The 13,344-nt window shown below is 40.2% G+C and overlaps 1 protein-coding gene across 3 annotated transcripts in view; it reads right to left on the reverse strand.

The window, feature by feature from the left end:
* Window positions 1-7,891: 7,891 nt before the first annotated feature.
* The window catches only part of usp24 (ubiquitin specific peptidase 24), a 213,772-nt gene continuing 208,319 nt past the window's right edge, over window positions 7,892-13,344 (reverse strand). For all 3 annotated transcript variants that reach the window (XM_068036963.1, XM_068036962.1, XM_068036965.1), the window contains 2 exons: window positions 9,632-9,742; window positions 7,892-8,626 (listed from right to left, as the gene is read on the reverse strand). In XM_068036963.1, the coding sequence (XP_067893064.1) occupies window positions 8,564-8,626; window positions 9,632-9,742 (174 nt within the window). In that variant the 3' untranslated portion in view covers window positions 7,892-8,563. The remainder of the gene's footprint in view (window positions 8,627-9,631; window positions 9,743-13,344) is intronic.

Genomic DNA, 13,344 nt, shown 5'->3' on the forward strand with positions numbered 1-13,344 from the left:
ACAGGACTTCCTAAAGTCAAGTTTGGTAAAGATTAGCACTGAGCACATTTACAGAACAAAACTTATGATGCTTATCTGGGTTATGAGGAAGCATGTAATCTTAATTTCACGGTTACCCGCTCTCTGGGAGCTTTGCCATTCTTAGTTACACTGCATAACAAGCATGGTTGCTTGAAGCTTTGCATATTAAAACCAGTGGCACTTCATTTTTTTTTTTAAATAATTTTGTTTTATTAAGTTACCTTCCATACCTTTTTTTTTAAAAAGGAAGATTGACATTACAGCATACAAACATTCCCTGGGCAGTACAGAACTCAACTGCCAACACATATGGACAATGCACCATTAATTGTCCCGCATTGGCATTGATTTAGGAATGAAGGACAAAGCTTGCTGGTTGCACTTTTTGCCTCTTAGGTTAAAGAACAAATTCAATTTATCCCCCCCCCCCCCCACACACAAAACACACAGGCTATTCATCCACAAATAGCAGTATTCCTTTAAAAGACTTCTTTATGGACCAGGACCCATAATCTGTTAGATACTGTCATTCTTGCAATCTGTAACACATGGACTGAATCATCTTCTTTTCCTCCTCCCTGCCAATTTTAGAATCTATGGGGATATTCCATTCAGGTTTTTTTTAAAAATGTATGGTTAAAGAATTAAAGATTCTGCAGAACACCAAACACACTTTTCAGAGTCAGGTCATTACTGAGAGACAGCCATGAGGGAGCTTACACCATAAGAATTTTTTTTTAAATCAGAGGGTCTTGACAATGACCATTTTTTTTTCTCCTCAAAATATTTTGAAGGCAACTATACAACTGATGGCACTCCTGTTTTCCCTGCAATGATAGGAATATAATTTTTTTTTGGGATAACAAATGTCTTCCAAAAAAACAAATATAGCCACAAGGAAGATAAATGGCACTGGGAAGTGAACAAATCATAAAAGTTGTAATTTTCAGAGGAATACAATTCTCCCCTCTAACAAGAGTCTGCTACATACCTTATCACACACTCTTAAATCAAATGAATAACATGGTTACAATTTTTAAAAAATGTTAGTGTCATCAGCTACTTAATACATTTACAAAATCAACAGTATTCAGTGATCATTAGATCAAAACTATAGGGAGGTTTCTCAAAGAATTATACCCAGGGTTTTCAATAAATGCAGATTCAGTAAGGACTGTTAATTGAGGCTCTGTAGGACCCGAAAAAAACTCCACTGCACTTAGCATAGCCCTTCTGTATTTCAAGAAGCCACTATTTCACCCATCTTTTGTCCACCTTGGAGGCAACCAAATTGCGATTGAGGACCATTTCAACAGTGAAATGGGCACTGTTATACCAAGTACATCATAACTTCCCCCTTCCCACCACAATTGTATCCCAAAAGGAAAGTGATTTGGAAATGTACTTTAATTTCCATTTTACGACAATCTGTGACAATGCTGAAATAAGGTCAAATTTAGCTTCCAGTAGCTGGGATTGTAACTCGTGTCTGGGAATCCATTTACAAGGGAATGCTGCTTTTAGTTACCAGATATTACAACATCATTCAGTGGTGTATGGCAACATAACCCTTTGACTGCTATTTAGTTTTCTGTCAAATAAGACTAAATTTTACTTTAAAATTTCAACAAAAAAAAACTCAATAGTTCCATTCCTCATGTGTTACTTTATATTACATACATAGTATCACATTCACATTGATATGAGGGGTAAACCCAGCATTCTGTAAGTCACAATACTGTGTCACAGCATTAATACTCCGCGAAGCGAGTTCTTGCTTTATCTTACTGACAATGACAGTATAACAGTAATCATGGATTGTTTTGTTACACTACAATAAAAAGAACATACTGGATTTCTTGAAACTATTAACTGGAAGCAGATTGGAAAGGAATACTTACAATCTTGTGGCCTGTGGAAGGGGCAGGGGAAGAAAAGAGGAGTGCTTTACGAGGATATAAAAGAAAAAATTGCCTATGCGTGATTCAAAATTTCATGAGGCTTTGTTTTCAGATATTATGAAAAAAATTAGAATAATTTAAAAGTCCAGTACTCAAAGGGTTATAAGCTGCAACTATATTCTCTCTAAGCCATCTTCAATCAATTAAAGAGGAGCTATACAGGTCTGGAAGAGAAATCCAATTCCATGTTTTCAGTAAGATATGGAACATTTACCCTAATAAAAAAGCAGCAGGTGGTGATCTTGGCATACTCATCACAAACCTTGTTGCCGCACTTCAAGATCCAAAAGCCTCATTCCAACCCTTCCCTTCTGTACCCATTAGGCATCTGCACCAATTGGGAGAAGCAGCAACAGAAGTGGGGTGTTTGTTTTTGATGACCAACTGACCTAATAATTTTGTTAGAATATTGTGTACTGCCCAGGAATAGGTTGTTTATCTCTTCTAAGATTTGTACTAATTAAACAATAGCTTTGCTGAAACCAGTCATATATTTGATCTCAGCGAGATAAGACCCAATTGAATGATGCATTAGCTTCCCAACCTACAGCCGTCTGCCCCGAGGCAAGTAGGAATCAGCATCCTTTTGACTTCAGACTAAGTTTTTAAACGCTAGCATGCACAAGTGTGTAAGAGTCCTATCTCTGCTCATCTAATGGCAGGCAGACTTACTGGAGAAATCCAAGTAGATCCATGTAATGGCTGCTTTGTACTGGAACAAATGTCCTTTTGGAGAATTAAAAAGTAAAGTAGCACCATCTTTGGGTTGAGAAATAAGGGGGAAGAACTTCACATTGCGACGTCTACCCTTTAGTAATAAGTTAGTCTGTTCTGGTGGTTGATCCCTTGAATGTGTTCGACTTGTAGCTTAGTTTAGTTAAAGCAGTATTACCAAAATTATTTTGACAATGTATTACAGAAAAGTTGATTGACCACTATGTTATATTGGAAAAAAGCAGAAGGTAAACAGTAAATTGGTTGACAAAAGTGCTTTGTATCACACCTGTTCGGTTAGTTTTTGTTAGCTAATTCTTTTTTGGAAAAGAAATATACAAACCAACATTAAAGCAATGCCAAAAACTTTTAAAGAGCCTGGGCTACAGTGGTCAGATTATTAGAACCCAGATTACATTTAAGTACAGCTATTGTAATCGCAGACCCTCCTGGCACCTCTACCGAAAATACAACTTCTCATGCTGGTGTATGGTGCTCAGAGATGGAGCAAAGAACAGGGCAAGAACTGAACTCAGGCATCCATCCCTTCCACAGGAAAGGGAAAAAATCTCTGCCACTCTTGCTTACTTTCTAGTAGTTACCTCAAAGGTCAACATTATGAGGAAGTCTGGTAACCTTGTTCAACTCATGGACATAAATCAATAGGAAAGAACCAAACAAAATTTCAAGGGAAGGGGAAAGAGAAGAATGATTACTGTTGGAACCTACTTGTTGGGTTAAACTACCCAAAATCCACAGTTTTGAGTACCTAACAAAAAATGTCTTGCCCAGGACTCAGCAATAGGTTAAAACACTCTTCACATTACCTTTGGATTCAAATCCAGCCCCTATGTAGGAGATTAAAAATACTCCCTCCCTGTTGGCTTCAACTGTTTCACACAAAATTAGTTTGAAACAATCTCTAAACCTGGTTCAAAGTGAACGAGTCCATCTTGCAGAACTGCTCAGAGGCCGGATATGGAAAATGGAAATATCATACTGGTGTTTTTCTGAGACTGGGGATAAGGCACATAGTTTGGTGCACAGCAGAGGGATCTTAACCCTGCATCTGGCCTATGTTAACTGATGCGAGTGTGCCTAATGATGATACTGGATGCCAAAAAGTGGACAAATTGCTTTCCAGGAGTAACATCCCTCACTTTGATAAGCACAAAGGAACTAAAATAAGTGGGCACGAGAACACTAGTAACTTTTAACTAATTTTAGTCTATCCCCTATTATGCCCACTTTAGCGATAAATGGTCAATTCATGGCAGAACATACCTGGTGTCTACCTCATTGCCAGTGACTTACCTATTTGAAGCAGGCACTGCATAACTGGTTAGCTCTGATGAGCATGCAATTTGCAATACTTCTGCCCCTTGGCATTATGATTTAAGTGGATATTGGGGATTTGCAATTATGCTACTGTGCAGCTCCAGCAGGTGCACAGTTGATGAACATTTAAAAAGACAGCCAAGTCGAGAACCCAACAAATTCCATCGTCACTACCTGGTGGCTTTTGTTGTGCCAAGGCTTCATTTTGAGATCCAGCAAAAATAATAAAAAGGCACTTGTGGCCATCTGTGCCTTTGGCTTTGTAATCCAGAGCAGACACAATCATCTGATGAAAGCCCTACCCCCAAGATGAGTCACTCTTGGTATACTGTGATTGTATAGTAAGGCAGAAGAGCAAAGGCCTATTTATTGAAATATTGGCAAAGAAAACACACACATATAAGGATAAATAAAAAAATATCTCCTACAACACTGCCCATCACCCCCCCCCCCAAAAAAAAATTCACAAATTGGCACAAAATGGAGGCTATAAAGGTGACTGGGATGTTGACAGCAATTGCGACTTGTATGTATTGCACCACACAGTCACTCCACTTATACAATTCAGCCCATACAATCTCATTGGTTTCCAGTGATTCCCAGGAGGTAATTTACATCATCCTAACTATCATTCTATGGTAGCATTTTGGCAGATTGATTAATCAGCGTGCAATTCAGTAACGAGAAGTGATGCTTCAGTCAATCTACAAATAAGTATTCAGATTTCCAAAAATTTCCAACTACACAGGAAAAACAAAAACAATGTGCTCTTAACCCTTTCACCGGCATAAACCTAAATGTAGGTCAGAATAAAATGCCTCCAGGATGATGAACTTGTATTTAGGTTTACTCTGCTACCTTCATCTTTGTTTGCAGTTAACGCGAAGGTTCACATTGGTCAGGCGTTTAAATTAACCACAGCCTGCTTATAAGCAAAAATTAAATTTGAGTACAGTGAAAGTTAGCCAATAGCAGTCCAAGGTTTAACAGAAATGACCATATTGATTAAAAAGAGTTGTTCAACATACATTAACAAAACAAACTGCACTTTTAAAAAAAAAAATAAGCTTGTTTTAAACATTATACAAACATCTTTAAAACTCAGCCAAGAAGTAGTGCTATACTACATGACCTATTCTACATTTTCCACAGGGCAGTAAAGGGATTAAAGCACTGTACACTTAAATTCTCTAATAAAAAAAATTGCTTAAGTAGCAACCCCAGTCTAGCTGCTCACTCCTGGATCCACTTCAGCAGCTGAATTCATCGCCACAATTCCAATTCTGTTTGGAGTGGAATCATCTTAACAAGTCTACATTGGCTAATGGTCACCATCCTGGAGTTGGAAAACTAGGAATTTCAGGTACCGTTTTATGTTCACTGGTCATCTGAATCAAAAGTATTGGAGGTCAGAGATGTTACAACATTCAGATGCCCTAGCATCATAGTAATAAATGTAGCAGTTTTTTTCTACAGTTAATTTAAATTTATTTAAAGTTCATACTGTTACAGCTTTGAGTCTGGGAGGTGATCATTTACTCTTTCAGGTGGGGATGAGGTGAGGTGCTACAAGATTAACAGAATGTAGCAGTGGGGGGGGGGAGGGGGGGATGCAAAATTTCACTAAATATGCTCTGTGGTTAACGTTGTGCTGTGTATGATTGACAATTTCTCCTTTTTTAGCATGTGACAATAAGTACAATTACATTTTAAAAGATGAAAAGGTCTGATTGTTCTAATTTAATACTTAATCTACCAATTTTTTTTTATTGGACAGGTGCTTTGAGAGTTACACTTCCATAAATGCTTTCACAGAATACTCCGAATAGACTTTATTTATTTCGAGATACAGCACTGAAACAGGCCCTTCGGCCCACCGAGTCTGTGCCGACCATCAACCACCCATTTATACTAATCCTACATTAATCCCATATTCTTACCACATCCCCACAATTCACCTACCACCTACCTACACTAGGGGCAATTTATAATGGCCAATTTACCTATCAACCTGCAAGTCTTTGGCTGTGGGAGGAAACCGGAGCACCCGGCGAAAACCCACATGGTCACAGGGAGAACTTGCAAACTCCGCACAGGCAGTACCCAGAACTGAACCCGGGTCGCTGGAGCTGTGAGGCTGCGGTGCTAACCACTGCGCCACTGTGCTGCTGTTAAAAAAAACTTCCTTAGTTGCAAACTCTGAATCCTTTTATTCCTTAAAATGGTTACCTAGTATTTATTAGGTAATTGTCTGGTTTCAGACTGATTGGGACTGAAAATTTTAAAATTCTTTTGAGAATCACATCATAATTCACCCAACTTCCCACGTTTATGAATTATTAAAATAGTAGATCCAGGGTTTTTCTTTATCAAGAAGTCAACTCTATCTCCACTGGGGTTACTAACTTAAGAGACAACATTCTTCCCTGGGTCAGCAACGGCTGAGAATCTCGGTCAAATCTTTATGGGTCAACACATGCTAAATGAAGACTTAAACTCTAAATATTAAAAAAAATCTGGACTCAACAGGTACCAATGACCAATGAGAAGATTAGGGAAGAAATTAGTAACTTCTCTCAAAATTCAACATTTCCCATTGTAGTTTATCAGAAGTCAGTCATACTAAAAATGATTTAGCTTATTAATTTGTTTTGTTAATTTGTCAATTTATGCCAAGTTTCTGTTGTAACAATATCAAAGACATTCCAGAGTACAATATGTTGCATTGACATTAAATGATTTGTTTTACTCACACTCCTCTCCCTGTTCAAAACTCATAACTAACACTGACAATACAGCTGTCCCACCACATACAGACAACTATGTAATGGACAAGTGTACAATACCAATTATATAACTGGTTGTATTATCTCTAATAAATGGTTGACAGTAACTACTCAAAAAAACTTTAAATCGATAAGCCACACTTGATAACCCTTTAAGTGGATGTTGCCATACGTATGACATGGGACATCCTGGAAATCAGTATCCACCATACTGGTGACCAGTAAAAGTACAAATACATTATAATAAATTATACTCTGCTTTAAGTGCAGGAAGTGTGAAGCACCAGTAATCTACACCACAGAGTGGCCACATGTGGGTCTGTGCCAGCAATTCCCCACAGTGTCAATGCATCTTGCCTGCGCCATCACAAGAAGGTGCAAAGTAAGGCTAGTGATCTTCCACAGAAAAGGCAGAAAACGTCAGCCAGGTCAGTATGCACAGCTTTCAATGACTAGGTCTGCAGCATTGAGGTTTGGCCTGGGAGCAGGTCATCCACCCTATTTACCTGGAGATATTAGGTCAACTTTAAAGGCGTCTCACCCTCAAAAAAAAGGTTTCAAAAAAAGGAGAAATATTTCAAGCTTTTAATCTGTCAGGACCATGTCATGGTTATAAACTATTCAATGTCATTTATGCTGTCCAAGCCCACTGATTAGATTACTACCTTGTATTTGCACCCAATTATCTAATGATCTGTGATCAGGTGCACCCCTTCTCCCAAAACCTGTCAGGGCAACCTCAGAAACTAAAAATGACAATGTAATGAATTTATTAGTGTAGATCAACTTCAGTCAAATAAATATTACACACTTGGCCATTACATATATAAGGGTGTGAGTGATTTTAAAACAAATTATGACTACTTTAAATACTGAAAACAGATATGCTACTTTATGATGTCATCTGAATAGTTTTTGTGACCTTAAAACGAAAGTACGGATAGGGAAATATCAGTTAATATCACCAACTAAAATTCTAACTCTGTGGTATCAATGGCCATAAAGATTGGACTTCGAGTTCAATATACATTCTTATGAACCTCATTGGAAAATGGCTGCCAGTCATAGGAATTTGAAACAAAAACAATGATGCCTTTATTAAAGAATTCATCTAATATTTAATAAAGTTCCAGGTTGCTATAAAGGTTAAACAATGAATATACTAAGTCAGTACATTCTTGTAAACCTAAATTCTTCTTTGCAAAAACACCTGGGACCTACTAAATATTCCAAGACACAAATGTTGCAACCAAATGAACAGAATTACCAAATGTTCTATTATACAAATAAAATTACATCTATATAATGCAATACCACACAGGATCTTGTTACTCTGAAAAATCCAAACTCTGGGAACTATTATACACAAATCAAGAGCTCTCCTCTCCCCAAGACCGTACTAAAACCTTAATCAAATCCTCCATAGTTACTACTGAAAGCATTAGATAAAAATTTGTTTTTTGTATGTTCACAAGCACAACCACTAGTTATCCTTTTCCATACAAAATCTTCAAAGAACAGGGGAGAGACTTGCATCAAGACTTGAGCTTCAACTGTCAGCAAAGTTTGCTTCACAATAGTTCATAGAGGCTTGCCATCTGCAACCCGGGTGTTTGCACACCTTCCCCAAATCGATTGGTGCCGAAAGCCATCTGGTATGGTGCCCAGTCCTTCACTGTTAAAAAGGTTAACTGACACCAAGCAAAGATGATTTTCTATGCCCAATGGCTGTTTCATTCATCTTTACGGATCCATGTCGTCAAGGTCACTTTTAGATTCACCAAGCATCATAGGAGACTCTGAACCCTTGGTTTGAAGAAATGAAGGAAAAGTATTAGAGGAACAAGCACATTACCTTAAAAGTCAGCTTAAAACGTACAAGGGTAGTGATGATGAAAGGGAAAGCTGGAATATATACTGCTTCACCATTGAGAACATGAACCATGTAAGTGCTGGCTGTCAAGTGTTAGCTTCTCGCACACCTGCTCCAGTACACTCTATTCCAATTTGAGAAAAACATTAAATACTGGAAATGCACAGCAAGTTAGTCAGTATCTGAAAGAGAAAGATAGGATAACAGTGTTATGAAGCATCTGGTCCAAAGTATTAACCTTTCTTTCTCTTCCAGATATCCTTAGAAGATTCTTCTCACTGCAGCTTTATATTTTGTACTCTACAGGGCTCTCTCATGTAATGACAGAATTCTACTTGTAATAAATTAGTTTTACATTCGGAAGAAATTGTTGAATCAGTTTCATCATCCATGTATAAGTACCACCTCATTTTGCAAATACAATCTTCACAAAGGCATCAATTTGATAGTTTTACTTTTTACCCCTACAGCAAGTCCTGCATCTGAGACAGAGTTCATGAATTTACTGCACCTGCCATTATATCACGCAGTGCCTATGAAAGCGGGGGTGGGGGTGTGCTGGTCAGGAGCAATGAACCTCATCATATCACATGAAAACAGCAGCCTTGATAGAACAAGAGTGCATTTCCATTTTACACATTTTTATTTGGTAGATTGTTGTAGCATAGGCTTGCAATCTTGGCAGTTCTAACACCAAATTAATTAAATTACAATTTGTGGAATAGTTCTTCAGGTAAAATGTACTTGGAATTAATGAAATTTTGGTTTTCATTATTTGTATGTTCACTATTCTATTGTGCCAACTTGGATGAATAAATTTGTATACTTGCCATATTTAGTTATAATATTTTAGAGCTATATTTGCTAAAATTTAATTGCACGATACACTTCTAATGCAATAATCTAATGTCTGAACTCTCAGTAAGGGGCCCTCTCACCTGCCGAAGAGTTCTATCTCCATTCTCTGTAGCAGGGCTGCCTTCGGATCCATTACTGCTCCCAGATTGTTCCTTCTCATTCAAAAGGGCTGTAGCATAGGCTAATGTGTCCTGGAATAAAGTTTGATCACTCTTAGGGTTCATATCTTGTGGCATTTCAATTTAGGTTTTCCACACTGTCTTACAATAATTTCTTTTGGTTAAGACTGAATATTAATCTGAATAAATACAAAGAAAACAATAAAACAGGGTAACTTGTATGCCGTGTACACAAGATCATAATAGGAGCAGACCATATAAGCCCTTTGAGCCTGCTCTGCCATTCAATATGATCAAGGCTGATCTTCCGTCTCAACTCCACTTTCCTGCCCACTCCCCATATCCCTCAATTCCCTGAGACCCCAAAAATCTGTCAATCTCAGCCTTAAATATGCTCAATGATGGAGCACCCACAACCCTCTGGGGTAGAGAATTCCAAAGAATCTCAACTTAGTGAAAAAATTTCTTTTTATCTTAGTCCTAAATGATTGACCCTTATCCAAAGACTGTGCCCCAGTATTCTAGATTTCTCAGCCAGGGCAAAAAACCTCTGAGTATCTACCCTGTTAAGCCCCTTCAGAATCTTGTATATTTCAATGAGATCACACCTCATTCTTCTAAAGTCCTGAGTATAGGCCCAATTTACTCAGCCTATCAGAGGGCAATCCTTTCATCCTAGGAACCAAGCTAGTGAACCTTTGCCGTACTGCCTCCAATGCAAGTATATCCTTCCTTAAATATGGAGACCAAAACTACACACCGTATTCCAGGTGTCACCTCACCAAAGTCCTGAACAACTGTAGCAAGAACAGTAGCAAGACTTCCTTATTCTTGTACTCCAATCCCCTTGCAATAAAGGCCAACATACCATTTGCCTTCCTAATTGCTTGTTGTACCTGAGTGTTGACTTTGTTTTCCTTGTACGAGTACACCCAAGTCTCTCTGAACATCAACATTTGCAAGTTTCATGCAGCAGGACTTGGATTCCTGCCCAAATCCTATCCCTTTCAGTGATTTTTTCTCATTCATGCAGTGAGGGGAAAACATACTTGACTTCGTCCTCACTAATCTGCCTGCTGCAGATGCATCTGTCCATGACAATATTGGTAGGAGTGACCACCGCACAGTCCTTGTGGAGACAAAATCCCGCCTTCACATTGAGGATACCCTCCATTGTGTTGTGTGGCACTACCACCGTGCTAAATGGGATAGATTTCAAACAGATCTAGCAATGCAAAACTGGGCATCCATGAGGTGCTGTGGGCTATCAGCAGCAGCAGAATTGTACTCAACCACAATCTGTAACCTCATGGTCTGGCATATCCCCCACTCTACCATTACCATCAAGCCAGGAGACCAACCCTGGTTCAATGAAGAGTGCAGGAGGGCATGCCAGGAGCAGCATCAGGCATACCTCAAAATGGTGACGCTACAACACAGGACCATCTGCGCGCCAAATTGCGTAAGCACCATGCAACAGAGCTAAGTGATTCCATAAACAATGGATCAGATCTAAGCTCTGCAGTCCTGCCATATCCAGCCATGAATGGTGGTGGACAATTAAACAACTAAATGGAGGAGGTGGCTCCACAAATATCCCCATCCTCAGTACATCAGTGCTAAGGCTGAAGCATTTGCAACAATCTTCAGCCAGCAGTGCCGAGTTGATGATCCATCTCGGCCTCCTCCTGAAGTCCCCAGCATCACAGATGCCAGACTTCAGCCAATTCGCTTCACTCCGCATGATATCAAGAAACGACTGAAGGCACTGGATACTGCAAAGGCTATGGGCCTTGACAATATTCCGGCAATAATACTGAGGACCTGTGCTCCAGAACTTGCCGCGCCCCTAGCCAAGCTGTTCCAGTACAGCTACAACACTGGCATCTAACCTGCAATGTGGAAAATTGCCCAGGTATGTCCTGTACACAAAAAGCAAGACAAGTCCAACCCGGCCAATTACCACCCCATCAGCCTACTCTCAATCATCAGTAAAGTGATGGAAGGTGTCATCAACAGTGCCATCAAGCAGCACTTGCTTAGCAATAACCTGCTCAGTGACGCTCAGTTTGGGTTCCACCAGGGCCACTCAGCTCCTGACCTCATTACAGCCTTGGTTCAAACATGGACAAAAGAGCTGAACTCAAGAGGTGAGGTGAGAGTGACTGCCCTTGACATCAAGGCAGCATTTGACTGAGTATGGCATCAAGGAGCCCTAGCAAAACTGAGGTCAATGGGAATTGGGGAAAACTCTCCGCTGGCTGGAGTCATACCTAGCGCAAAAGAAGATGGTTGTGGTTGTTGGAGGTCAATCATCTGAGCTCCAGGACATCACTGCAGGAATTCCTCAGGGTAGTGTCCTAGGCCCAACCATCTTCAGCTGCTTCATCAATGACCTTCCTTCAATCAGAAGGTCAGAAGTGGGGATGTTCGCTGATGATTGCACAATATTCAGCACCATTCGTGACTCCTCAGATACTGAAGCAGTCCATGTAGAAATGCAGCAAGACCTGGACAACATCCAGGCTTGGGCTGATAAGTGGCAAGCAACATTTGCGCCACACAAATGCCAGGCAATGACCATCTTCAACAAGAGAGAATCTAACCATCTCCCCTTGACATTCAATGGCATTACCATCGCTGAATCCCCCACTATCAACATCCTAGCAGCTACCATTAACCAGAAACTGAACTGGAGTAGCCATATAAATACTGTGGCTACAAGAGCAGGTCAGAGGCTAGGAAACCTGAGGCTAGTAACTCACCTCCTGACTCCCCAAAGCCTGTCCACCACTTACAAGGCACAAGTCAGGAATGTGATGGAATACTCTCCACTTGCCTGGATGAGTGCAACTCCAGCAACACTCAAGAAGCTCGACACCATCCAGGACAAAGCAGCCCCCTTGATTGGCACCCCATCTACAAACATTCACTCCCTCCATCACCGACGCACAGTGGCAGCAGTGTGTACCATCTACAAGATGGACTGTAGCAACGCACCAAGGCTCCTTAGACAGCACCTTCCAAACCTGCGACCTCTACCACCTAGAAGGACAATGGCAGCAGATGCATAGCAACACCACCACCTGCAAGTTCCCCACCAAGCCACACACCATCCTGACTTGAAACTATATCGCCATTCCTTCACTGTCACTGGGTCAAAATCCTGGAACTCCCTTCCTAACAGCACTGTGGCTGTACCTTACCCAAATGGACTGCAGCGGTTCAAGAAGGCAGCTCACCACCACCTTCTCATGGGCAATTAGGGATGGGCAATAAATGCTGGCTTGGCCAGCGACGCCCAAATCCTATGAATGAATAAAAAAAAAGTCAAGAAAGGCAGAATGGAGGCCAATTCCTGATGTGCAAAGAGAGAAAAAAAAAGAGACACAAGGAAAAGCTACCCTGGGCCACTCCCCACATCAATTCAAGTTGTTCTGAAACCTGGGAGCAGATCATCCATCCCCTCACATGGAGATAGTAAGTTCAGAACCTTGCAAAGGGGGACGGGAAAAATCAAAATACTTGAGAAGTACCATTTTTGTCTGGTGTTAACATACTTACTCTGAGCCAGATGGCTACAAGTTCCACTCCAGGACTTGTACATCTGACATCAGTGCTGTACTGAGGGAGTACTCCATTGTCAGATGAGGTGTTAAATCAAGGCTCTGTTT

Source organism: Heterodontus francisci, chromosome 8 (assembly GCF_036365525.1).
Source record: "Heterodontus francisci isolate sHetFra1 chromosome 8, sHetFra1.hap1, whole genome shotgun sequence".
NCBI classification, from domain to species: domain Eukaryota; kingdom Metazoa; phylum Chordata; class Chondrichthyes; order Heterodontiformes; family Heterodontidae; genus Heterodontus; species Heterodontus francisci.